The 26,656-nt window shown below is 42.5% G+C and overlaps 1 protein-coding gene across 2 annotated transcripts in view; it reads left to right on the top strand.

The window, feature by feature from the left end:
• FNDC3B (fibronectin type III domain containing 3B) overlaps positions 1-26,656 on the top strand; it is a 210,000-nt gene that overhangs the window by 134,037 nt on the left and 49,307 nt on the right. For both annotated transcript variants that reach the window (XM_049803975.1, XM_049803976.1), the window contains 8 exons: positions 5,566-5,723; positions 7,979-8,038; positions 10,882-11,020; positions 11,357-11,410; positions 19,707-19,831; positions 22,437-22,611; positions 23,182-23,268; positions 26,268-26,406. In XM_049803975.1, the coding sequence (XP_049659932.1) occupies positions 5,566-5,723; positions 7,979-8,038; positions 10,882-11,020; positions 11,357-11,410; positions 19,707-19,831; positions 22,437-22,611; positions 23,182-23,268; positions 26,268-26,406 (937 nt within the window). The remainder of the gene's footprint in view (positions 1-5,565; positions 5,724-7,978; positions 8,039-10,881; positions 11,021-11,356; positions 11,411-19,706; positions 19,832-22,436; positions 22,612-23,181; positions 23,269-26,267; positions 26,407-26,656) is intronic.

Raw genomic sequence — 26,656 nt, 5'->3', positions numbered from 1 at the left:
TACAAAGAAATTCTGCAATGGGTGGCTATGCCTTAGGTGCAGAAGTGGCAGGGCTCAGGGGCAGGCAGGCATGAACACAGGCTGGTTTATTTTTAGGCTCTCTTCACTTGGAGGCTTTTGTTCTGAATAAATACACAAGGTGTTTCATCTTAAATTGCTCCATCAGTAAGTGTTGGATCCTAGTGTCATGGCATCGTACGAGAGCAGGTTCAAAGCCAGCCAGACTGTAAACCAGACCTGCAGAAATAATAAATACCAGGGGGCTACAGCCTGAGTTTGTGTTTGCAAGAAGGAAAGCTGCTGTATTTTGTGTAGAAACAAGTGACAATACTAAGCTGAAGACTTAAGAGTTTCTGGGAAATCAGAAGGGAAGACAGTGCACTTAACGCTAGTTTATTGTACAGAGTGAGTCCATATTTTTGTACCAAGGACTACCTGAATGTTGCTCATCTGGTAAAATGCCACAGCTAGGTGCTTTCTACAAAGATCCGGAGACCTGACGTGAAAAATGTGTTATTTCATATTTTTATCTGTAGAGGTAAGGAGACAACCTATTTGAGGAGTTTGCAGGATTGAGCTCTGTACAATTAGATTTATGGTAACCACGGCATTTAACGTAGAGGGGAGCAAAAAACTAGAAGTAGACAAAAATATTTTTCCTTGAATCATTTCAGAAATAGGAATCTCTCTCTTCCCCCCCCCCCCCCCCCCCCCTTGAAAAAAGAAATCTAAAGCATGACAAATGGTAGTTCAATAATAATGACATTTAGTGAGAAGATGCTGGGGATTATCTATTATTCTTTCTGTAACTTTGACATTTGTGAGTAATTAAACTCATAGGAGTCTCACAAACCATTAATTGCTGTGAATGATTATGTGTGTGCATAGTCAGTATTATATCTGATAGAAATATATCATATTATGCATAAACAGTCAGCTGGGCCATATTTCTTGGTGAGCCTTATGCATACATGAATGAAAAATAAAACAATGTATAGAAAAACAATTGCGTAGAAAGAAATGACACTATTAAAACGAAAGGGCGCAGAGCAGTCAGTCAGTGGCCAGTGGAGTGATGCCCTGTCTGCAGCACGTGGCTTTTCTGTGTCCAAAGGAGCAGTTCTTTCCACCGTCAGCGGTGGTGAAGCCATCTGAGCAACTCCTGCAGGAGAGCCCGCAGCCACAGTATCTCTTGGAGGCGTCTTTAATGTAGCTTGTCCAGGTACCTCTATGTGACAAAGTCTCTCTGACCTTTCCGAGTACAAAATATACACACTTTTTCAGTTATTAATTTATAAAAAGTCTGTTTTCGATAATAGGCGTTGTTACCTGTTTGAGAGACGTGCAACCAAACTGTAAACGTCATCATAGTTTTATCCCTTTGACTGCAAAAATTTGAAAAGAAGCCTTTAGCTTCCCCCCACCCGCCAATGTTTTTACTTGAACCAAAATATATTTTTAATTCGCATTATCGCAGACAAAGTAAGCATTCTCTAAAGCAAACGCCTCGGTGAGGGAAGGGGAAACTTGATTCTGGGTTTCCGAAGTGGCGGGGGGCAGCGTCGTCGCATCCGACGGCGCGGCTGCCCGGCGGCTCGGGGGGCATCGCCTCCCGCCGGGAAACGCCGCGGGTCTGCGGAGCCAGAGCTCAAACATCACTTTGACTTTCCAAAAGGCAGCCTGCTCCCACTGACTTGCTCTGCAACGAAACTCATATTTAAGCATCGGGATTTTTGCCTAAAATTGCAGGATTAGAGCCATAGTTTAAAAGCAAAATCTCGACCCGGTAATAACCGTGAATTCATTTGACCCCCAAGTCTTTCAAACGCTGCCCTCGAGGGAGTAAATGAATGTTGCTTGCAGTGTAGTTCTCACACGTACAATAAACCCCCGAACCACACGATGCCTGTGAATGCTAACCCGGAATTTGAAAGATAATGAAAGTTGTACAGAAACATTGTTCGTTACCTGAAAGACGGGAAGGACCGATATTCATCAGTCTTGTAAGCATATTAAAGTAGTGCAGGAGTTGGGATTCTTTCCCAGGGGCTCTTATAAAATAATTATTTACACCACTGAGTTTTGATAGAGTAGAAAGCAGGCATTTACTGTGTAAACTGAGAAGTTTTCAGAAACTAATTAACTGTGCTTTTTACCAGACATACAAAACTCCTTGTGGGAGAATCTTTTGTTAGGTCTCGGCTAAAAGGCCAAGCCAGTCCTGTTCAAAGGGAGCCCAGCAATTCTGGGCACAGATGAGCCAGGCTGGCCTAACTAGAAAGCAGCGCAAAGGTTTACCTGCCCAGCCTAGGAAGAGGTGCTCTGGCTGCTTACGTTTTGGTCGGATGGAATTAGGGCACCATTAATGAGCAATAAACTTTTTTACTTACAGCTAAGTATTTCTGTCTGCGAGTTCAGTAGTGACATTAAGCCAACCATGGCCATGGTAGCTGTGCTCTTCCTCACAGCGTGGAGAGGGCTGCTCCAGATCTGTTCAGCTGCTCCCTATCTCTTGAAAGGTGCTTGTTTTCCCAGGTGTGAGCGAGAAAAGTTGGAGTTAAAGCTACTGAGCTGGTTTGCGAGTGCCTGCTCGTTATTCTCAGCCTATCGTAACCCCATTCATTTCACTTGCCCTTTTTCAGAGCAAAGCCAGGGCTTCCTGCTCCGGGTAGGAGTTCCTCGGTAAAGTTAAGTGGTGGCTTTGGCCGTTAAATCAGATATTGAAGAGATAGCCCTTTGGCTGGTAAACATGATACGATATCGAGTCTGTTAGTCGGTGAGCAGCAGATAGGTTTATCTCTATCCATGCACATAAATCTGTTCCCGGTGCTCATGCTGACGTGCACAGTACTGTTCTGCTTTCTGTACCCAGGGAGTGTATAGATTTGCCTTTTCTGACTTTATCGTGCAGACGGTGACCCCTCGCTCGCTTTGCTACACTTGCCGTGTGTACTTAGCGCAGCTAAGAATTGTATTTAACTGTTTCTGGTGTTTATTTTTAAAACTCTGCCAGCAGTTACTGTGCACAGAGCAGCACCGAGGCAGGCCAGCAGCCGCTCTGAACGCTGCTGGATCGGTGAGAAGTTAATGGTGTGGCTGGAGCAGCTTTGCAACTGGGTTTGGACTTTTATCCTCTGCATGGAAATGTCTGCACGCTGTCTTCAGAATAATAGTCTAACAGTTTCTAGTGCTTAGCGCACAAGATACTTTCTCTTACTTTAAGAAACTATGAAAGACCTAACTTTTTACAGATTGCTATAGTTCATGAAAGGCCAGAGTTTCTGCTCTACGCAGAATATATACGTGTGTCCTTGTGAGTAGTCATAGAGAAAAACATTTCAATAGAACATTGGCAGAATATCATGCCTCCAGCTCCAAGTCTGTCTGAATTTATGAAAAACAATTATGCAAGCATATTTCCATAATAAAAGAAACTATGTGTTGATGGGCTGAGCTGGCATAGCAGTAATGTATGTTAAAAAAAAAAAGTTTATTTGGATCTTACTATCTAGTTTTCTGATCAAAATATTATTTAAAATACAAACTTTTAGCTCTAAATATCTTTGTCATAATTTCATTTACATATATGTGTGTATATATATCTCAAAAATTTAACTTTCCTGTCTTATTTGAATCGTTCAAGATTCTTGTAAGCTGTCTAATCCAGTATCGGTATTCACTTGTCCAAGTTTTTGAAGCAAACATTGATTTCGTAGCATCAAAGAGATGCGACTAGAGCAAGAAATCCCATGAAAATTCATACAACAATTTGCACGTTCGTATTTTTTACCAAAAAAAGCTTGATACTACTTGAACCTTCTTGCCTGACAACTTGTTGTTCACATTAGGTTGAACGGAGGTTTTCTTTTTGGCAAGACTTAAGTGTGCTGCTATAAATTAAAATCTTTAACTACTGAGAGCATGGTGTCTAAGTTAAGATGAGACGTTTTGTGATGTCACCTACTTGTCAGTCTGTTAAAAACAGATTTATGACTTGCTGAGAAAGAACCTGCTTGATATATGGGTATCACAACAGTTGCGGTGCTCTTCAGCTGGAAGCAATGTGTTTTCACACAACAAGTTAAATATTCTCCATTATATAAAGATATCCAGAAGCCGGATTTGTAAACAAGCAGTCCCTGAAAGCTGATTGCTAAGATTTCATTACCAGGTCATCTATGGGTAAGGTGTTTCAATTGTCTCAAGAAAAGTGTAGGAAATGTGTAACTAAGCACCTGCATCGTTCATCTTACACCTTCTGAAATGACAACGTTTTGGTCTGCGTGTCGGAAAAATCTGTTAAAATGATGGAACCAGTGAAATTTGATGCGTAGAAGAAATGAATAAAAAATATAGAACCCGGTGCTTTGCTTCCTCCTCATGGAGGCTAGCTAAAAAAATATTCTCTACATTTTCACTGCAATTAAGAAAGAAAAACATAGTCGTTTTGATTACAAAAAGTGGAGAGTTTGTGGCAGAGAGCTTGAGGCTATGGTGGCTTTGAGGCTTCCCTGGGCTTTTTTTCAGAAGGCATGCAGAAAAATGTTATGCTGTCTTTCCAGGATAGCCAGGGCAACTATTGTTTTTTATTTCTTTTTCTTTTGAGACAGTGGTGGGGCAGGGGCGGGGGGGGGGGGGAGGGGATTTTTTTTCTTCTTCTTCTTTCTTGGCTTGATAACAGAAGGCTGTTTTCTGGAAAGCTGCTGATCAGGACGTGCAGCTGATGAACGATGCCTCCGGCACCGTGCCAGTGGGCTCTCCTGGTGAGAAAGGCAATGCTAGTTCTGTAAGCTTGGGCAGTCTACAGTTATGTGGACCTGTGTTGCCAGAAGAATACAGCTGCACTGGTGGGGTGATAGAGTTGTTTTGGTCCAGGGGTTTGAGGTATTTTTTCCGCGTTTTATTGGAAGAGAATCCTCACCCATCTGCCATTGAGGTGTCACACCCAGGGGTGAATACAGATCATGCATGCGGTCTTTCTCTCCAGGCACAAAGTGATTGATTTGCAATGTCGTTTTTAATTGACAAGTTGGACTTCTATTATGATTTTCCCTTATGCTTTTGAGTCAGCGTAACCTTGCAGATTGAATTGGGTTATTTTCTTTATTCACAGTTGAATTATTGCAGTTTCAAATTACAACAAGGAACAGGATGACTGAAAAAGCTGTCAGAGTTTTATTAGAGAGTCTCCCTAACAAAAGCTTTAGAAAAATAATTGCGTACGAAACAATCTGTAGGATAAAGTCTTTATTCCACTTAGTTCCACCTCCCTTCTGGTAATGGCCGCAGCAGCAGGTACCTCCAGAATGGTGCGAGGCATCCTTTGCTGAATGCTCAGACAGTGACAGGCAGTATTCCTCATCTGTTAGAGATTAGTTTATGCCATGAATCTGTGTTTTTGTTTGTGTTGTGTTGTTGATGACCATTGCTGACCCTTTACTTTTCACCTGTAGCTCTGAAAATTCTTTTTTACGAGAAGTTGATTGTGAAGGTGCAAGCAAAAAGCAATACTTAGGAGAGTAGCGTTTTCCTTGGAATTCAGAGTAACTGATCTTTCTCTTATAGGTTACAAATATTCAAGCAAGAACAGTTTTACTTTCCTGGTCACCTCCCACTGGCCTTCTAAATGCAGATAGACACAACAACGGTTTGCCTTACACCTGTACCTACGAGGTTGCCTTATCGGATAAAGGGAGGGATGGAAAATACAAGATAATTTACAGGTAACAGCATCATTTTTACACTTGTTTTTTCATTAGGAATAAATTCTCCGAGCTTTTCAGGGTGTCCTTTGGCATGCCTATCGGTTGCAGAAAGAAGTTTGCACGTTTGAACACCCTGTGATTGCTCCCTCGCTGTCCCAGCAGCCCGCCTTGCTGGAAGAGCTTGCAGGGAGCTGGTTGAGTGCATGTCACAAAGTCCCTAATTGCCTTCCCATCCCACCTCCCCGACATATGGCCGATCTTGCCTGTGATGCTGTCTCTCCCATTGCCGATGAAAAGGTTACTTTTATGCTAAATGTCAAAACCTTTCGTGTACACCATGCAGGCAGGATAACTGCCTTCCTAATGGGCTAAATGTTGCGTGGACTTGCAGAATTAAGAACGGTAAAGCTTGCTTTTCGAGCTAATGAGCAAAAGTTTGAGGGCTTTACTGCTTCGTAGTGTCTTAGATGAGCAGAGGAGGGAGTACACTGATCAGCAGTGTAGGCTCCCCAGAAAAACCCGAATGCTTGGCTCTCAGCAGTCTTCAGTAAGAATTCTGAGGGATTTCTCTGTTTCTCCTTCCAATGATCCTCTGAGCTCATTCTGTGATCAAGTACATATGGTGTTATGCCTTTATTTTTCCCGCTAATGACGTCTAGGAAGGAAAATTTTGAGATGTGACCTTGGCTATTGTGAAATAGCTAATCCTTCCCAAATCTCATTGAATAAAGTCCAGGTGATACAGCATTTGTGGAATTGCCTCTTGAGACCAAACCATCTCCTTTCTTAAGATGTCCTGTGAATTAGGCTATTCCTCCTGGTATGCTAGAGGCAGGTCTGTGTGAACTGTCTTGGGTAACATTAAAAGAGCATATTAACCAGGGAAATATTGCCTGATTTATTTTTTTTCTGGTATTTACACTAGCTATTTGTGAGCCAATGTGAGCATCTCTATAGGTTAGCGTGTGCTGCTGAGCTCTTAAAATGGGAAGGACGCTTTCTAGTACTTCTTGTGCAGCCATCACACCAGCAAGCACATTTTCTCCTGGTTATGAAATGTTGTGCATCTGTTTTAAAGCTGCTAGTAGTAATCTGTCTCCTGCTGCTGGCCAGAGGACAGCCATTAGCTTAATGTGGTATACTCCAACACAAGCAGCAGTAATCATTATTACTATAGGCAAAAGAAAGTCTGCAATATGTTGAATACATTGTCTTTGCAAGGAGGTGCACTCATGTTGGAGGGGAAAAAACTGAATTTGCAGAGCATTGGATTATATATTAAAAAAAAAAAAAAAAAAAAAAAAAAAAAACAAAGTGTTTTTTGGTAGATTTCTGGCAAACCAGCAGGCACGTGCTTTCTGGTTGATTTTGTTCTCTTGATTTTGAGACGTCTCCCTGTATTTGTCCAGCTAGCTATGAATTATTTCTTTATGCTAATGAGAATTTTCTTGTTTCCTGGATTTTAGTAAAATGATGAATAAGCCAAGCAATTACATGAGATGGCTATTACTTATGAAGTACTGACCTGTACCTCAATCTTCACAGAATTGGCAACACATGACTGAGCCTAGTGTTCATTTACCAGCAAACAAGCCAAAAAGAAAAAGAATAGCCCTAACTACATTGGCTACATTTGAAATTAATAGATTATATGCTGATTTTTATTTTTTTTTTCCTAAAATGTCTGAAACTGTGTGCTTTTACTTTTCTTGGTATTGAAAGAGATCTGGGTCCAGCTGTTAGGGCATTAATTAAATGTCTCCTGGCCATGGTCCTCACAGAGAGTGTGGTTCTGGAAAAGACAGGAAATAAGTGAAACGGTAGTGTGAGCAACTCTACTTTTTCCTCTGACGTTCAATGGCTCTCACTTTTTGTAAAGTATTTTGAAATAGTGAATGTACAGAAAGTACAAAAGTAATGTATCGATTCTGCTCTTTTCAGCCCTGGGAGCGTTAAAAAACCACAATGAGCTTTATGTCAACAAAATGTAAGGATAGCATTGAAATAAACCCATATAGCTAGTTTACTGTATAAATTGAGATAACTACTTTTCTTCTGTGTGTATGGAGCTGTGTGAAGTTTTCGGGAAACATGAAGCGTGTTGACAAATTGTTGGTATATTGCTTACTACTGTTTTTCTGTGGTGGGATTATTTTTCTTTCAAATCATAATATAAGGGAGTTGCTAGTCACTGGAAAATCACTAGCTGTGCTAAGTGTGATACTGCTTTTCATAATTTATTGATTTGTTGGGTTTGGGCTTTTTTCCTGCAGTGGAGAAGAATTAGAATATAACCTGAAAGACCTTAGGCCAGCAACAGATTATCACGTCAGGTGAGTTAGTGTGACTATGACTGTCACTTAAATATAAACTCTTCAATTATATGAGAATAAATGTGGAAGTTCTTTATCTAAGTATACAGTGTAGCTCAAGAATTTCATGGTCACCTCTGTAGCTGTTTTTTTCAGTGGCTTCTAAATATTTTCTGATAGATTTTTGTCTCGAACTTTAAGTTACAGGAGTGCGTTCTGAACAATACATTTTCTGTCATGTTCTTTTCATTGCTAGAGTAAGAGGAAGAAGGACGTCTGTGTCTCTGTATTTCTGTCTATATGTATAACAGGCCTGGAGGTGCTTGTGTATGAAAGTGGGATACCTAGAGCTTCTTACAAATTTGTCTCAAGCAACTGGCATTTTTTCAGTTATTGTAACATAGGTGTGCTAGCACTGAAAGTACTCCAGCACAGTTTCTTCATAAGTACTCCTTGCTTCGTGAGGTAAATCTGCTGACTACAGATCCATCTGACCATAGTAATTTCAGCATTTATGCCCCCAAAAATGGATTCACGCTGGCCTGTCTCGATATTTTCAGAGTGTATTTCTCTTTGATTCTAAAAATGTGTTTACACATTTATTAACTATTAATACATTCTCAGTTTTGCTCCCTGATGTTTTTAATACCATCTGTGTTATCTGCTCATGTTGCATTTTTTTTAAAAGACTTTGCTTATGAACAAGGCTTCAAATTCACATCCTGTTCACTTATGCTTAATATCCTTTTAAAAAAAATCCTTTCACTCCTGTCTATTGTTTCCTTCTGTTTTTCCAGACAAGGGCTAGGTTTGGCGTGCTTTTTCACATCAAGGCTGCTCCTGTTTGTAAAACTTATAAACAAACACTTTGCTTCTGAGCTCTAAAAAAGACCCAGTACCAAAGTCTGACACTACAGCTTCTTTTTTTTTTGAGGGTACTTCCTAGTGGAGCCCTAAAATGAACTTTAGAAGTAGAAGCACAAGACCAGAAGTAACTTCTTGTAAACAAGTAGAAGACGGAGGCTCCCAGGTCGGGCAGTAGTCCCAGCCCTAGCAGCAAATGGACGGTAGCAAGGAGAGAAGGTTGTAAAACCCTGCTGAGCTTCCTGCTGTAAGCAATTGAGCATCGCTTTTAAAGCTGGCTTCAAACAGCAGAGCAGTCACCACGCACGGCGTGGCGGTGAGGTCTCGTGTGATTTTTTTTAGGGCCGTTGTGGGTCTTTGCCCCATATCCTGGCTGACTTCTTTCTCCCTACCTACAGGTCCCTCCTCCTGCCTGCAGGTTTGCCAAATTATAAATCGTTTGTGAACAGTTAGCAATAACTTACGTTTAAAAAAGAAGTAGCGATGGCTAAATATAACAGTCAGACTTAAAAAGGAGCAGCATGTGTTTGTAGTGGAGGGAACCGACCCTGAAAAGGCCGACTGTTTGCTTTCCTCCGCAACAATTTTTTTTTCTTGACTGAGGCTGCGTTATGTATTAACGACAGCGAAGAAATAAATCTGTTAAGTAAAGAAATTTATGGGGCCAACAGTTACTCAGCAGATTGCCTTGGGTCTCCCTAACCTTGGCAGCATCTCTCAGGGCTTCGTCTCCACGCAGCCAAGCCCTTGCTCTCGCTCCTGCCCTGCTGGGCCCTGGGCACCCAGGAGGACCTTGTTCGCTCTGAATCTACCTCCTGTATTTCTTCAAGTAGTATTATTTTGGTACCTTCAGAGGTGACCGTGCTCAGTGTTTCAGTGACTTGCAGAAGATGCTCATTAAGCTCATTTTTGCATGGTCGTATTCCCCGTTGGTATGTGTTTGATGCTTAGCTATGCTGGTTTCCAGCACACATACGCACCGCTTGCCAGATGCAGACTCAATTAATTAATTGCATTTGTTTTCACTTCTGACTGCTAACAGGTGATGGGTAAAGCAGCACTATAGCTGTTCTTCTGAACCACCCCCAGAAAGTTTGATTCCACATAGGTGGCCATTGTACATAAATTACTCTTATCTACTGAAAACAAATTTAGAAATTGCCCTTTCTTAAACTCTGCATTCAAGTACACAATAGCTACAGCCAACTCAGAGGTCATCGTCTGGTCATGGTTTGAAAATTTTTTTTTTGAGTAGAAGATCTCCAATTTGCACTTTGCTTTTGCTGTGTGGAAAATGTGAGGGGGGAAAAAATAACATCATTAATTTTTCAGAGAAAAACACCTCGTGAGGAAGTGCTCGACTATATTGTATTCACTTTCCCACATTATTTGGTATTGTATATCCCCCTCTGTGCTGGTATATAGAGGATTTGCCTGAAATCAAATTTGCTTTGAAGACTTTTAGTTTATCAGAGCAGTGATCCTGAGCTGTGTTAGTTCTGATTCCTGGAGCTCCACTAAGTGTTGACACCTGAGCTATGTAGGAGAAGCTTGTACCCGTGGAAGGAGACCAGCAGTTAACCACCGCTCGACATGATACATGTGAATCAAGTGTAAACCAGGCATTAAAGTTTATACCTTTTTCTCATGAGTTCATACTTTCTGTTGTATTGCAAAGAGGGTTTTAGCACAGCATGTGAAAGTCTGGCAGCAGGCAAGGCAATAGTGGTGGAAAGAAAAGATGATGGTAATGATGATGATAACTCAGTGGTCTGTGGGAGTGTTTGCATAAAACACTGTAATATTCCTCTTCTGCCGTGAATTTTTTTTACATACTACATCAATTGAAGTAGAATAAGGATAGCCACTGTTCTGTGAGAAATCTATCGTTAGTGGATGGTATCGTGGATGCTTTCATAGTCAAATATTGTGGCTGAGGCAGTGCTGTCTCATCTTGTAACTGTCAGCAGAATTATAACCCGTTTTAATATTGTTTCCAGGGTATATGCAATGTACAACTCGGTAAAGGGATCTTGCTCAGAGCCAGTAAGCTTCACCACTCACAGCTCAGCACCAGAGTGTCCCTTCCCACCCAAACCCTCGCACAGGACCAAAAGCTCCTTAACCTTACAATGGAAGGTAGGTAATGCTTGGATCGGGCAAGAAAGCAGTGAAAAGTACAGTTTACTGGCAGTGAGCATAACCATTGAAAATAATTGAAAGCTGAGACAGTCATTTTTCAGTAAGGGACTTGAACTCGCTGTACTCTGACAAATCCCTCCCCGTTCACTGACTTGACTTTTAAAATGTATGTGTTTTTACTGCATCCAGCTTCTTCTCGGTATTCGTTAAGAGGTTGCCAAGCTATGTGCAAACCTCAGGCTTTGGTTTCGCTTTGAACTGCAGTCATTTGCCTGGGTGGGAAGTAGTTTTCTCTTATTCCCCAAATCACCTTTTGTTCATTTTTGTTCATAGGCACCCATTGATAATGGTTCAAAAATCACCAGCTACCTTCTGGAGTGGGATGAGGTAAGCAGCCACTAGTTGAAATAAGTACATAAATAAATGGCATTCAGACTTTACAAGGATTTGCTGAGTAAAGAAAAATAATTAAATACAGGAGAAAGTAGAAGTAGGCAAATGAAATCTTGATGGCATTAGCTGTAAAGAGTTGGAAAGGTGAAAGGGGCAGGGGGGGGGGGGGGGAAACGCTTCATTCAGTATATTTTATGCAGAGACAATGTGCTGCTTCTGTACTCTCGAAATCTAACTTTTTATTGCTCATTGCTGTACTGTGTTAATTAACATTACTTATTATTTAATTACTTGTGATGTATCTTAGAGTTCTATTTGTGATATCTTTCTTCTGGATACTGTCAGAGTGCAGAAAAAACCACTGTTCCTGCCTCAAGGGAGAAGAAGCGTCATCTTGCAGCCCCTCCTACAGAGAATGTATTCAGGGTGTCCTTTACGTAGTGGCAAGTAGTCCCCTTCCAGACACAAAAGGAAACAAGTTCTGTGTCCCAGAGATCTTGCATAGTTAGTGATCAGTGCGCTGCTGGGGAGAGTGCCAAAAGCAAGATTTGCTATGGGGGGGGGAGTTCTGGTTGTGAGTCCTCCCTCCATCCCTTTCTGCCTCCTTTCCATTGTGCAAGCCATATTTCTGCAGAAAGTATGAGTCAGTGAACATCATCTTTGAAGGAAAAAGTATGTATTGGGTGACAGAAAAGGCTTGGGCAGCATGTAAAGAAGAAAAGGTGGTGAGTCAGAAAATGAAGAGTGCGAAGGGATGTTTAGTTGTGCAGTCTGAGAAACATCTCCTGAGGTTTTTAGTAGTCTAAAAATAATATCCTAAAGGGAATATTGTGTTATGAATCCTTTTCCTTCATTTCACCAGTAATGTGTTCCCAGATCATTCTGCTACATGTTGGATGTTGGGAACCGCTAGCTGTGCAAACATTTATTGTATGCGCTGTCACAGCAAGCGGGGTCTTCGTGATGAGAAACCCACTGAACTGAAGTAAAACGAAACAGTAATTTCAGAGTGGCTTGCTGTCCCTCTCTGCATAATGGAAGAGGAAAGGTTGTCAGTGAAGAAGAAGAAACTGGAGTGTGAGGTCAGGGAAAAGGAGATTAAAAAGACGTTTCTCCAAAAGGATGGGCCAGGGCGATCCCATTACATCTTCGGTGACACCTTGGCTGTGCAGTTGTGATCTCTTGCAAGGCTCCCAGTAACTTGGAGCCATGGGAATATAACAGCAGTGAAGCGGTGGAAGCGTGAGTGATTCCAGCTTGCAAAGGGAAGGGAAGCAACAGAAGGTCTTGTCAGAAGAAAGACCAACAACAGACCATTACTACAGTGCAAATATTTTTTATGTTAATTTTGTCCACATGGAGCCTAGTCATCATTTTGAATATATGTGAGGCAATTTAAAGTGCTCTTGTCCTTTAATGCTGAGTATATATACCTAGAGTTTTGTCTTCAGAAAGAATTGTTACGATGTCTGCTTTTCACAGGGCAAAAGTAGTTTGGCTTAGGCTAGCTCATATACCAATGGGGAAAAATGAAGGCATCCTGATTCCCTTAGTCCATCTATTTTAATTTCCTTGTTTTCTCAGTAACAATCCTGAAATGTGAGACCCCAGCGGATAGCTAGCCAGCAAAGATGAAAGAATAAGGACCCCGCACAAATTAACTTGCTACATCTCCAGTGGTTTGGCATGACTCCTGACTGAAATGTAGTTGTCTGCTTGTGAGATAGTGCCACAGGTGTAGCTTCGCTGAAAATTTTTTTCCTCTGATATGAGACAGAAACGCAAGTTTGAGTTGCTGAATTAAAACTTGCTATTAAGGCTTATTGAAGAAAAAGTCTGAAGATAGAGGCTGACTACGCTGGCATCTGCAGTAACGTCAGCTACCTGCGACGGCAAGCTGTTCCACTCGGTTTTTCAGGTGCCATTGCAAGCTGTGCCTCCAGCGTCGGGTGCAGGTTGCTCCTGGAGTTACAGCACCCACGTACAAAAGAGAATTCACTTGCAGTGCCCTGTACCCTCACACTTGGTTGTGTAAACTCCACGTAAGCAAAAGCAACGACTTTGTTACAATGCCACACTGTGTCCCAGTGAAATCAAGAAATAAATATGAGAGGGAAGAGGAGAACGCTTGCCAGGCACCAGCGAGTGCTCTGCCAGATCTCAGCTAGAGCAACATTCATTAGCTACAGGGCACAGAATAAAATATAAACATGGGAAAATCAGCAATCAGAAGGAAATTAAATTGTGGCTGCAAAGCAGAGGGGGCTTTGCATGAGCGGAGAACAAGAAATCTATCCGATGATAAAGTTAGAAAAACACCCTAAAATGGCAGTCTGCCTTGAGAAGTTGAGTCCCTTCCTAGGGAAGGATAGATAGCGTGCGAGCGAGCCGTGGAAAGCCGTCGCGACACAGAAGCAACACGCAGATCCTGGAAAGCTGTCGCGCAAAGGCGGCAGCCTCTTGCTATAGAAACAAAACTGGCGTCGGGCACAGGAGACGCGGGGAGCGGTGGAGGTGGTGGGGCGAGCGTGTCTGGCTGTCTCCCAGGCCTACGGCGTTGTTCCCCCAGCTCGAGCTGGGCTAGCCGCGTCCACCAAGGGAGAGGCTCCAGCAGTCCCTTCGCGCTCCCGCACGGTGGGTAACGGGGTTGTCTTTCTCTGGGGCAATTCAGATCTTGAAGTGTGTCAGATGCTCAACAGCTTCTCAACTGGCTGCTCCTGTTTTTATGGGGCAGAGGCGTAGTTTATAGCATCTAAAATGGAGCCAGGAATGTTAGGTGGCAGGAGTCGTATATGCAAAAATTAAATTGTTGCTGTAAAATGACAGCAGAATCGGCATGTTTTACAGCCCTAGGATTAGGTGAGGTTGTAAACTGTAGCAAGAGGACAGCAGTTCATCTCTTCGTGGCTGCACCTGGGGAGTCCCGCCGAGCGGAGGGGCTCCAGTGCCGGCTGGGTGCTGGGGGGACTGCCTGGGACCCCGGGTGCAGCGCTCCTCAGCAAGCCCCGTGCCACCCCATGTACCTGCTGCAGGTTCCCTGCTTCTCTGGATGGTTGCTCAAGGGACTGGAGAGAGGTGTTTGAGGCAGGGTTGTGGTGTTTGGGGTTTTTTTTATTTTATTTTACTGTGTCTTGCTGAGAATGGACGCAGTACTGTTCCCATTCTCTGGTTTAGCTGTCTTTTCTCATATATACTTTAAAAACCTTCTTTCACCTCATTAGGTGAGCTTTAGGTGAAACACAAATGAGGTGCTTTTGTTTCTTCATTGGAATTAGGTGTGTTGTAGTCTGACCTACTTTGATGAAGAGATGGTTATACTGCTTTATATGTCACTGTGCCAGTCCCACCCAGCTGCCACTTCAGTTTAGTTCTGAGTTTTGGGGGTTTCCCTGACCTGCAGCCTCTGGAGTAGCCGATAGACAAAGCTATTCCTGCTAGTCCACCTTTTTCCCTCCCACCCAGTTTGGATCAAATGGTTTGTAACTTGAGTGGTGTTACGTGTTAGAAAATGCAAATGCTTTCTTTCTCACTACTGACATAGGTCTTTGAATTATAGTTGTAATGCCTTGCTAATAAACTGGTTTAGCTTAAAATTCCTGAAGAACTATGGAGGACGATCTTCATTCTTTAACAGCAGTGTAAAAGATCAGTTCAGTGAATTGTCGCTCAGTTACATTGGATGTACGTTAGTAAAGTCTCCATCGACTTCAAAGGAGTTAGGATCAGGTCCTCTTCTCGGGTATTTTGAAATTCAGTAGGATCTGAACATGCCTGCACCTCAGGTCCTGGGATTGGCAATAGTAGTCTGGCAATAAAATCAGTTAAAATTAGTAATTAAGGAAATTCCACCTTCTGGCTCTTTTTCTGTGAACTTCACAAACCTAAAGCCTTTGAACTTAGATACCTGCACTAGTCAATCGATGACTTTGTGCCAGGATTGATTATTCAGGGTAAGCAAAAGGCTAATTGGAAAAAATAGCAGTAAAAATATACCAAACAGAAAACATCACTGTAAAGGAGGTGGTGCTTTCTCCCCATGCCAGCATTCATCAAAGTCAGTAAACTGTAACTGCATTGAAAAATGCCGCTGGCACTGCTATAAGAATCAGGCCTTTGTTACTAATTAGATGTGAAATGATCATTCTGTGATTAAGTGGTAGTAAATAAATGTTTCTCTTGTGCATATGGACAGCGAGAGTATCCTATTCATTCTCTACGGGCAAGTGGAGGACTGTTCCTGAGCCAGAGAGAAGAACACCCCTCTCATGCAGTGTGTGTCGCTGTTTTGTATATAACTCAAAAACAGCTTTAATTCTCATCCAGTAAGCATCTCACTTGAATTTGCTCAAGAGAGAGACAGATACAATACTACACCGTTTAACAGTTTGGTGAGGGATAGTTAATAACGTTTATATACAGATAAATGGAGATAATTTTGTTCTACCACAAAGTTTTAAACTACTCGGGGCTAGCAGAGATGTGCCCATTTATACTAGCTGATAATGTGGGCCATGCATCTCAGTGACAGTCCACCGGAATTCGGATACACGGAGCTCCGCACTGACGCTTGGGCTTGGGCTTGTTCACCTACCTGCCCTCTAGGTCTGTTCTGTGTCTATGCCGCTCCGGTGAGACGTGCAAGAGGGGAGTCTTGGATAAAATTGGGTTTTGTGTATATTTTAGGGGTGCGGCATAGGTCCCGTTCTGTCTTCCAAATGTTTGTATATCTAGAAAATTCAGTTACTTGTGTAAGAGCTTGCACAATAAATGCTTTGCAGAGATATTAGGGTGTGTTACGGTAATTGCTGACAGTTTGCTCCGCAGCTTTGTGTCAGATTGCATATCAGTCTGTTGCTTTTCATTGCCAATACGAACCAAACAGAAGTTACCGCTGGCACGGCCTGCGGCAGATTGCCACCTTGCCTCCTGGTTGCAGATCTGCTGCCGGCAGCTTTTATTCAGACTTTTGTAGTGGGGTCTTGTGAAGGACTGTGCTCCCTTTCTGTATCCCACTGTACCTGCAGTGGCCCATTCCTCCTTTTGTGTTTATTTACTATGTCTGCCGCAGGTAATGCGGTCAACAAAACCCATTTAAAAATCTCAAACTCCTTGTCTCAATAGACAGAATCTCCAAGAGAAACATAAACATCCTGTTCTAAGTGAGCGTGGAGCTTGGAATATAGCTGAAATAGCAGGCAAAACTCTGAAAAGTTGTGTTAAAATGCGGTGTTATAGTATTGCGCAAATTCTAGTGGATTTGTGGAGCTGAATTGTTCTTGTTTCCTCGGGCAGGCCCTGATGATCATCGCGGTATGGGTTGTCCTCATGAAGAATAGGGAGTGCAGGCTGGAGAAACCCGGGCTAGTGAAGAAGTCAGGCAGTGTCCGTTCTCCCTCTGAAATTTGTGGATTAGAAATATTTGCGGAAATGATACAGTATATTTTAAGCAACTTACGAAACCTTATTTAAAGGATTAAAACTTGGATGCTGAGTGTACAAAGAATAGGAGAAGGATTCTGGGAAAGCTGTAAGGCTCTTGGGTGGCAGCCAGTACCAGCCTGCCAGTTGTTCCTGTCTATAATTATGCCAGCATTAGTGCTTTCATAAATCTTGGGAGAGAAGGAATGGAGAGACTATTTCCAGGCTATTAATGCCAGGATAATTAGAAATATCGGCCAGCCTCTCCAATTAGTGCCAACAGAATCCAAAATACCAGCCAGTCTGAGTAATTTGAATACCAGCCGGACTCTGAGCAAGTCTGGGGAATGTACAATACCAGTTCTAGAAGAAAAATAGATACAGTATCAGAATTTTTACTGTTGCAAAGTTGACGAGAAATGTTTGGCAATCTTTGCAAAGTTTTAACTCACCAGTTTGACAAATTGGAGTTTACTTGGCCCGTTGCTCTCAGTTCAGGCATTGTGCTACAGGTGAGAGTTTTTCATGACTTTCCTTTTTAGCCAGCCATCGCCGTTCATCTCTTTATCAACCACATGCTTAGCAATTGGTCACTTTGTTCTCTTGGAGAAAAAGCATAGGAAAATGATGAAAAATGTACATTCTTAAGCAGAAATCAGAAAGAAATGTTTTCAAATGCTTTACAAATAGTGAAGTCATTAAAGAGTTAGAGAAAAATTAATTTAATGCATCTGAACCTATAAAAGAGAGTTTGCATGGGGGGGGGGGGAATCTATTCTTAGCAGTCCTGCACTGATGAATGGATATTTTACTAAAACATAGGATTACTAATTAGGTTTTGTATAGCCTGGATTTTAAATACGTTCTTGCTGAGCTGAGAAGTATGGTGACCTATTATTTTTGTCCAAATGGAGTTTTATCATATAACTCTATATCTAGGGATTTTAAATCTGAAAAAGTTTTCTCATCTACAAAAGACTTTTGCTTTAGGATTCTTGATTCTCTTCCAATTCCACCCCTTAATTTACTTGAGCCGTACAGTAATGTTACAGCTGGAGCAGGTGGGTGAAGTTGAAGAAGATGGTGTATAAAACCAAGTTCTAGAACAAGTGTAGGATCACACTGTATAAATTAAAGTAAGTTGTGGCCGTTTGCCAGTGTGCTAAGGGTCCCTTCAGTGCCTCCAAATTGTGGTGTCATGCTGGAGGTCAGCGTGATCGTTTCTAGCTTGATAAACACACTTTGGAGATCTGCTACAAACATTTTATGGAGTGCTTCCTTCTGTGTTGCGATCTGAGTGAAAAGAAGTGGAAGTCAATAGGGGCTGGAGAATGTGCCAGTGAAAAATATATGTCCCACTCAGGCATTTTTGAGATCTTTAATGATGAAGTGATGTATTGAGCGTGGAGGAAGAACGATGTGTGGGAGGACAGGCAGAGCCCAAGGAGGCGGCAGTAAGTGAGGCTGTTGACCGCAGTGAGGGACACCTGTATAAATAATATTCCTCTTAGTCTGATTAGGCATAGAAACATCGAGTCTTCTGCCAAGCTGGTGTATATCGGGTGAAGTAAGTGGCCTTCTCTATGGGCAGATGTTAATTTTACCAAGATAAAATAAAAATTAAAAATCGTGGGGACAGGTGCCAAAAATAGTAAATGGCATAGCAGAGCTCTTAAGTCAGAAGAAGTTGCAGAGATTGGCATAACTTTATCTCCTGCACCAGTTTCAGCCCATGGGTGCGCTTTGCTAGGTTTCTATTCTGGTGTGGTTTGGGGTACTTTGTAATGTAGTTGCCCATTACTTTTGTATTCAGATATTGAAATTAAAACTCCTTTAAACTGCTTCAGCTTGGGTAGATGTTATTTACATAAAGTTGAGCAATCCACGCCCTTTCTCCTGAAGGATTTCAAATGGACCATTTCCCACATGTGGCATAGGATGAGACTAGATACTCGTTGTCTCGGGGTCTCTGTCCTGCAAAAGCTCGGCTTACCCCAGGCCATACCAAGTTGTGTTGGATTGAAAAGGTATTTGTTTTGTTCTAATTGTGGCAGGGAGGGAGAGAACTTTGGAATGCCCTTGTCCTCAGCCATGCTGGTGTGTACCTGACGTACCTGAGGAAGGACTTGGGAGCCAGAGAGGTGTCTCGATACCCATCTCGGCTTTGTCAGGGCTCATCGTCGCTCTGGGTCACGTTGATGTGAAGCTCCCATAAACCATACGTATCTCTGGCATCCAAGTTTCTTAACAAAGTTTTGTGCTTCCCAACAAATCCTCTTCGCTCATCGCGTGCCACGTGCTTTGAGCAGCGGGATGGGTACAGAACCTGGGGCGTTAAATTTTCCTCCGTGATGAGTTAAAATCGATTTTTTTGCCCTCAAGGGCAGTCGCTGGGGTTGGCCCTGGGCTGGATGGCGGGGAGCGAGAGCCCTCTTGTGGGATAGACAGGGTGTTTCTGAAGGACCGGGGAGGGCTTACGTGGGATTTGAGGTGCAGAGGGCAACGCTTGCAAGAAATGTTGGTTACAGCTTTCCTCTGCTCCTCTGACCGGGTCATTTCAGAGATGAATTTCACCCTCAATTGGCACGCTTTTTTGTTAATGAGTAGGATAAACTGCATTTCGAGCAGAATGACAGAAGCTGTAGATACATCTTATGAAGATAAGAATCTGAAAAGAGGAGGAATCTGACAGCAGACTGACTGTGTTGATCTGTATTATTTTAGGTAATGCTGTCAGCGGCTTACACAGCTTTCTTTGCACAGTGCCTGTATGAAAGCGTCTAATTCTAATATCATTTAACAGCCCTTTTTAAAATAAGAACCGCGTGGTTTTGTTTCATAGCTATCCAATTACAGATTGCTCTCTTTCTAGGGAAAGAGGAACAGTGGTTTCAGAGAATGTTACTTTGGAAGCCAGAAGCATTGCAAATTGACGAAGCTTTGTCCAGCTTTGGGTTACACCTTCCGATTAGCAGCTCAGAATGACATCGGTACTAGGTAAGTCACCCCAGGTACACGCTTTCTTGAGAAAAAGTGGCACTTGAAAAGTTTAACTGCCAATGACAGCGTACAGAGGAATTTTGGGAGAGGATTTTTGTTTGTTTCCTTTCTGTATGGTTTTGAGTTGGATATCTGACATTTGCTCTATTAATAGCGCTTTAGAGTAGGTCGCACCTTCCCTGGTGGTATCATTCACCTCCCATCGTGTACCTTCAGTATGATGAGGTTAACCTAAGAAGATAGGCTCCTTCTGAGGTGTTAAATGGTGTTTTGTGGCCTATTCCTAATACAAAAAGAATACATCTGTTATGTAAAATTCCCACTAGGGACCTCTGTGAACCAAGAAAAACAAGCAAGAGGAAGCTGAGTTACAGATTTTGAAAGGAATCTTGATATATTTATTTTTCTGGTTTAAAGCAAAGCCCTTCTGTCTTTTTTCAGCAGTACAGTCCCTTCCTTCTTCTGCAGGACTGGCAGGGCTGGCTGATGGGGTGGGAAAGAAGGGCGGGAGAGCCAGGACCAAGAGAGGACAGGCACACCCAAGGGCCCTGCGGGATGGCTTTCATATTCTGCTTCGCTTTGCACGTGAACAGATGCGTTCAAATGAAGGCGATGAGAAATCAGACTTACTGCAGTCCTCTAGGAGCTGCTGGGGAGCACTGGGCTATAAAAAGTTACGCAGCTGAGGACCAGAGCGCGCCCAAAGAGATATCGTGCTGCAGGGGCTGTGCGCTCCTGTACTCACGGAAGGAAAGTAGGCCAGGAAAAGTTTAGCTGTGAAGAAGCTGAACACCCCGTGCTCTTGTATACTCCTCTGTTGTCCTTCTTAGCTAAACAGGATCTAATCATTATTACAAGAAGGACAGAAAAAGAAACACTAGCAGTATATAACAATGTGTTTTGCTGAGGGAGATTCCTGTATTGTTCTCTCTGCCAAAACACAAACCTCTTAGTAAGATATAGCTTTTAAAAGTTTCTTTATTCATGTTCCTGTGTCTTCCCTCTGAGACGCACGGGGACTGTTCAGGTGTGCACAGAGTCCCTTTTGCCAACTTCTTGCAAAATTACTTCCCTCCCTATTGAAATAATACTTGATCTGGAGAGAGCAAGAGGCTTGAGCTGGAGCTGCAGAGTGTAACTGGAAGGGGACTGCTGGTTTTGTGCAAAGTTCCCAGTTTTGGCATCTCTTTTCTTTGCCAGACTCCAGGTTTTTAAAATATCTTAGGGCATACTTCAACCCTCCCCAACTTTTTTGTTGTTGTTGTTGTTGTTCTCCCTCTCTTTTTTCCTCAGGCTGTTGAGAAGGGATTGAACTAAGAACTATATTTATGGTCAGCTGCTCTGTGTTTAATCTATGAGATAAGCACCAACAGCACGTGGCTTATTTTTATAGACAGCTCTCAAAATTACGACACGATAATGTCACCTAACACTTTGTGTCATAAGGTGGTTTTGGTTGGTTGTAATGCTTGTGGACTTGCCACTTCAGCCGATTTTGGTCTTGTTTGGGTGTTAGTTATAGGTTGATTTTTTTCACTTTAAGAATATTTCAACAAATATGTTATTTTTGAGGAAGAAGACTCAGAAAAGGGAGATGTGGCTTTTTGTGTGCGTTAAATTCATGCAGTGACTTTAAGGAACAAAATATGTTTGTACTTTGGAAACAGAGATTTGAAGAACGTTACCTTCGGTTGAGAGTTCTGATGGTGTCCTCCCAAAAATTCACCAAAACCTGTCCATTTTAAACTTTGTTCTCAAATTTCCATTGTACGTAATATGTTCTGTGTGGAGTCTTAAGAGAACTCTTCCTACACCTGCTTGACACAGCTGCCTGTAATGTTTCAAGGCATTGTGTGCTGGGATTTAGAGAAGATGAGAGCATGCATCTCCTCTGCCGCGGATGTTCTCTCCAGTTGCAACCTGAGCTGTGCAAAGAGCAACTTTATGCTCAGCTTAAAATGCAAAGAAGTTTGGGCAGGGAAAATCGGGAAGGAGTAGAGCCAGCCTGGAGGGTTGGACGGTATCTGTGCCTGCACCAGACAGCTCCTACGTGATGCTGAGCATGTATGGTCATGACTGGCTAAATTTTCCCTGCTTTCTTTGGAGGGGGATATCTGAAACAGCGGGACTGGATTTGCTCGAAGTACTTGGCTTTCAGAGGTGTAGCTTAAATAGAAGTTTTATTCTGAGCTTATAAAAGATGGAAACTGCATCTCAAGTTCAACATCTAAAAGCTGAACACTTGGGGCTTTATTTCCTATGTTTAAGTTCCCCTTTGTTAAATGAGATTTTCCTCTACTTCACAGTTAATAGGTAATATTTTTAGGCAATCAAAGATTATTTTTTCCGATATTATTGTGATGAGATCTGTAAAAATGACTGTGAGGACATAGATAATTCTGCATTTATTTTCTGTTATTAGTTTTGGCATTTGCTAACTGGGTGCTCATCTTTTTCACCTGGGAAATTTTAACGGTGTCTAGATTTTTTGAAAATGTGAAATATTTTTCTAAATACACCTAAGTTTGGGTTGTTCTGTCGGTTTTGGTTTGTTTTGGTTTTTTTTCAATATTCCTCTCTCTCCTTCTCTGTCTCTGTGCAGTGGGTACAGCCAGGAGGTGGTATGCTACACTGCAGGTAATATTCCTCAGACCCCTTCTGCACCAAGGCTTGTTCGAGCTGGTGTTACGTGGATCTCATTGCAGTGGAATAAAGTAGAAGGATGTACACCAGAAGAAGTGATTTCCTACACCCTGGAAATTCAGGAAGAAGATAATGTAAGTACCGTGTTACTAAAAAGTATACTGCATGACTTAGATTGAGTTTTCATTTATTAATTCAAGATCACTGAGAAGATTGTGGGTTGCTGCTTTGGAGGGTCTTCTAGGAGTACTGGGTACTTGGCAGGACAGAGCTGTGTGATTTGTTCTGCTCCACAGCAGAATTATGAATCCTTAGCTAAAAATCTGTGCTGTCATGCATGATTACATTAGAAAGCTTCACAGGAGTCTGTAGGGTATAGGGCAGTTTGTCCTTAACCAGTTTGGTCTGCCGTGTCCTCACTGCTGTGTGGTGTGCTTGCGTTCTGTCATCTGTCCCTTCTATTTCTGTAACAACTTAAACTGTCGCAATTGGTTTTGGTGCTTATTTTACAGCAACATTATATTATTCAGGTCAGTTGTAACATCCTTATTGTGGCCTTGCAGCTTTAAAGTAATAATTATAATAAAAAACACTCGACTATAAAGCCCTTTTGCTATAATGTGTTCTAGCTACAGACTATAATATAGAGAGTACTTCCTCAGACTCCTCAGTTACAGGAATTTGTTTGGTTTTGTTTTTTCTAGGACAGCGTGTTTCACCCAAAGTACACTGGAGAGGAGCAAGCCTGTACTGTGAAGAATCTCAGAAGAAGCACACAGTATAAATTCAGGGTAAAATCTTTTTTCCTCTTGTCATTGCGTAGTATTTTCTGTGTTGGGTTTTTTCCAAGCGCCGTACGGACCCTTTAGTACTACTTCCAAAACTGAGTCATCAAATACAAATTTACTTTATACTGTGACCTAATAGGTTAGACTGTTAGTTGTATTTTTACTTTCATCACAGGACATGCTCGTTGCTCAGCCTTTTTGAAAGAAGCGTAGTTCTCGGTGCCCCGTCCTGCCAGGTATGATGTTGTAAAAGTGTGGCTCGGGGTGTGACGTGGTTGTCAGCTGCATTGCTCCCCAAAAACTTGATCCACGGTCACAAAACCAGTCTCACTTCTACACAGTGGAGCAAGTGCTGTAAGGAGCCCAGCTTCCTTCCCCAGCTCAGGGGCCTGTCTCCCCCAGACACGCAGAAATTGAAGCTTTTCTGTCTCGTACATACCCGTGGCTGGTTTTGGAGCTGTTTTTTTAGCAAGTGTTGGTGTCTCCTGCTCTGGGGGTGCTCCTAAATACAGCCCCCACCCCACCCCAAGAGAGACGCTCTGAAGTCTTTTTGCAAACACAAAATTCAGTCATCAGCCTCGCTGCTGCTGAAGCCACCCGGCACAGCACAAGAGCTGCTGTCGAGGAGAAGACGGCGTGGGTTTTACCGGCCGGCCTTGCGGTCCGGCTGTCGGTCCCGGCGGCCGGCCGGGCTGTCGGCCGTGACGGCTCCACAAGATGGCGTTGGGCCGCGGCGGCTGCCGCACCGCCATCCCGTCTGTCATCCGTAAAGCCAACGTTCGCTGTGCTCCCAAACGGAATCGGGGCCTGGAAGCGACTTCGTGTCCCCTGTAAACAACACGGGGAGAGAAGGGTGCCATAGGTACGAAAACATTTGGCTTCTGTACGTCTTGGTATATACAGGAGCAACAAAAAAAACCCTACTTTACCCAAAGACTCACTTAAATCCTTAAAAACGAATTTGCATATATTCCATTGTGCGACAGAAGACCTTGTGAAGTTGCACGAAGGACTGTCCAAAGAATCGGAAAGTTGTTGCGGTGTCGCTCAGAGGTGATGCCTTTTAGTTTAGCACTGTAAAAGCTGTGGTGGCTGGCGGAGGGGAAAGGACAGTTAGTGCTTCTCTGCAACCTGCTTTCAAATTAAACATGAATTTTACAAAACCGGGTTGGTATCAGAGCAAACTTGTAGCCTCGTGTCACTGGCTACCAGCACAACTCTGATCTGACTCGGCACTGAAACGTTCCCTCGCTGCACGTGGACCGGCGTTAATTAGCTGCGGAACTTGGGGAAGGATCCCCAAAACTATAAAACAAAACGAACAAACAAAACCAAACACAGGCACCCTAGGATCACAGCGGTGGTTTAAAACTCGCGTTGGGGGCTATCTGGCAAGTCCTAGGCTTGTCTTTGAACCTGGGCAAAATATGGTTCTCTGGGGAACCCCCTTAATAATAAAGAATTATAGGGGGAAATGTAATCCATGCCAGACAATGTGTGCTTACAGAGGAGACATCCTGCTAACATTTTTGATGAAATAAAGGTTGGTTAATTAAAGTGACCATGGTAGTGTAATACACCGTTGCAAAGGCATTTGTTCGGTACCGAGTGAGGGTTTGGCACAGAAGGGCAAATGATACCAAACGCAGCGAGGTGCAGAAATTCCGTTCTCTGAAGTGTTTGACACGTAGACGGGAATCACCAACGGCTGTTTCTAGTGAGGTTCCACAAAAAGCAGTGCTGTGTATACCACTACATAATTTTATCTGTGACCTGGAAACAAGGTTTTATTTTTATTCCTGTTAGGAGGATGGGGACCTCTAGGTTGCGGAAGCTGTGGCTCTGAAAAAGTGTTGAAGATACTGCTTGAACAATCAATTTAATACAAATTTTCAGTTCCTGTCAGGCTAGTGCAGTCTTTAGCTGTATACATAGGGGGAATGTATAAATGTTGCATCACATTTGTAACTAACCCAGATTCCCTAGAGCTGTTACTGGGATATTTGTCTAGCTCATGTGTCTGGTGTTCGTGGCAAGATGTCCTACATTGGAGAATAATCACAGAAGAACCGAGAGATGATACTCAGGAGTTGATAGTGGCTTTAGTGACTTATTCAAAGCAAGCATATAGGCTAGAGAACCTCAATTTCTTTTTTTGGCCTTAAAAATTGCAAGTCTTTTTTTCTCAGATGCCTGTGTTAGGAGAGAGGATAGAAATGACTGCTCCTGGGAATAACAGAGCTTCCCAAGCAGAAAAGTTCCTGCTTGCTTGTATTTACAATTAGCAATTATAATACATATTTTATAACTCACTTCCTTGGCAGCAGATCTCTGACCCAGAGACGAGCATGAGCTAATACAGCTCTCAGCAGCCACAAAACATTGGACTGTTTGGGGTCTCTTGTACGATCCTGATCTGCTCAGTCTCCTGGCCAGGTCCTCGTGTCTTTTCTTAGCTTAGCAGCCTTCTCCCTGAAGTCAGACGAAAGTGTTCTTCACTAGAGACGAAGGATTTGGCTGAGAAAGTTTTCTTTGTGCGGATCCTGCTCGTTTCAGTGGCTGTAGATTACATGTTTCTTGTTTGTGTGTCATGCTACTTAAGCTTTTAATTGCATGATTACTGATACTCTGAATTAATTTGTTTTAAATAGCAGTTTGAAATGCCTCCAAAACAAAAACAGCATAGTTATTGTCATCGTTTTCATCTTTTATGAGTAAATAACCGCAAATTGCCACGTGAAATTTTTTAAAGGGATAAACAGCAGTGCTCTTATCTTAACCATGTCACGATCTATTGTTAGTGCAGGGAGGGGAAGAATCAACGTGGCTTGTAAAGAAATAATGTGAGCGTCTAATATCTGTTACTAGAATCCCACACACTTTGGGATGTGACATACTTTTCAGGTTAATGATATTTGTGCAATTACTAAAAGAAGTCTCATGCAGAACTGTCAGAAAAGCACTTACGGTAAAACAACGGTCAACTTGTGGTTTTGTTTCAGCTGTTTGCTTCTAATGTGGAAGGAAAGAGTTCTCCCAGCGAAGTGTTGGTCTGTACAACAAGCCCAGACAGGCCAGGACCTCCAACCAGACCTGTTATTAAGGGGCCAATAACATCTCATGGCTTTAGTGTGAAGTGGGGTAAGCCAGTTCAGTTTGTCACAGTAGAGCTTTTTCGGGTCATAATAAGTTGCAATAAAATTATGTAAATATGTATTAAAGCTTAGATTTTTTCATGCTGCTTCTCACTCTGAAGTTGAACGTGTTTGGAGAGCTTGACAACTTAATTTTTTTAATATTTTAAAAGATGTGTAGAGGCTCTTAATGTTTTCAGAATTGAAAATGTTGCTTGTCTTTATTGACTAACTTGCACCCAAGTGCATCTTCAGGC

This window comes from Accipiter gentilis, chromosome 6 (assembly GCF_929443795.1).
Source record: "Accipiter gentilis chromosome 6, bAccGen1.1, whole genome shotgun sequence".
Lineage (NCBI taxonomy): Eukaryota > Metazoa > Chordata > Aves > Accipitriformes > Accipitridae > Astur > Astur gentilis.
Note: the sequence above shows the minus strand (reverse complement) of the source record. Positions and strands in the feature narration are given on the sequence as shown.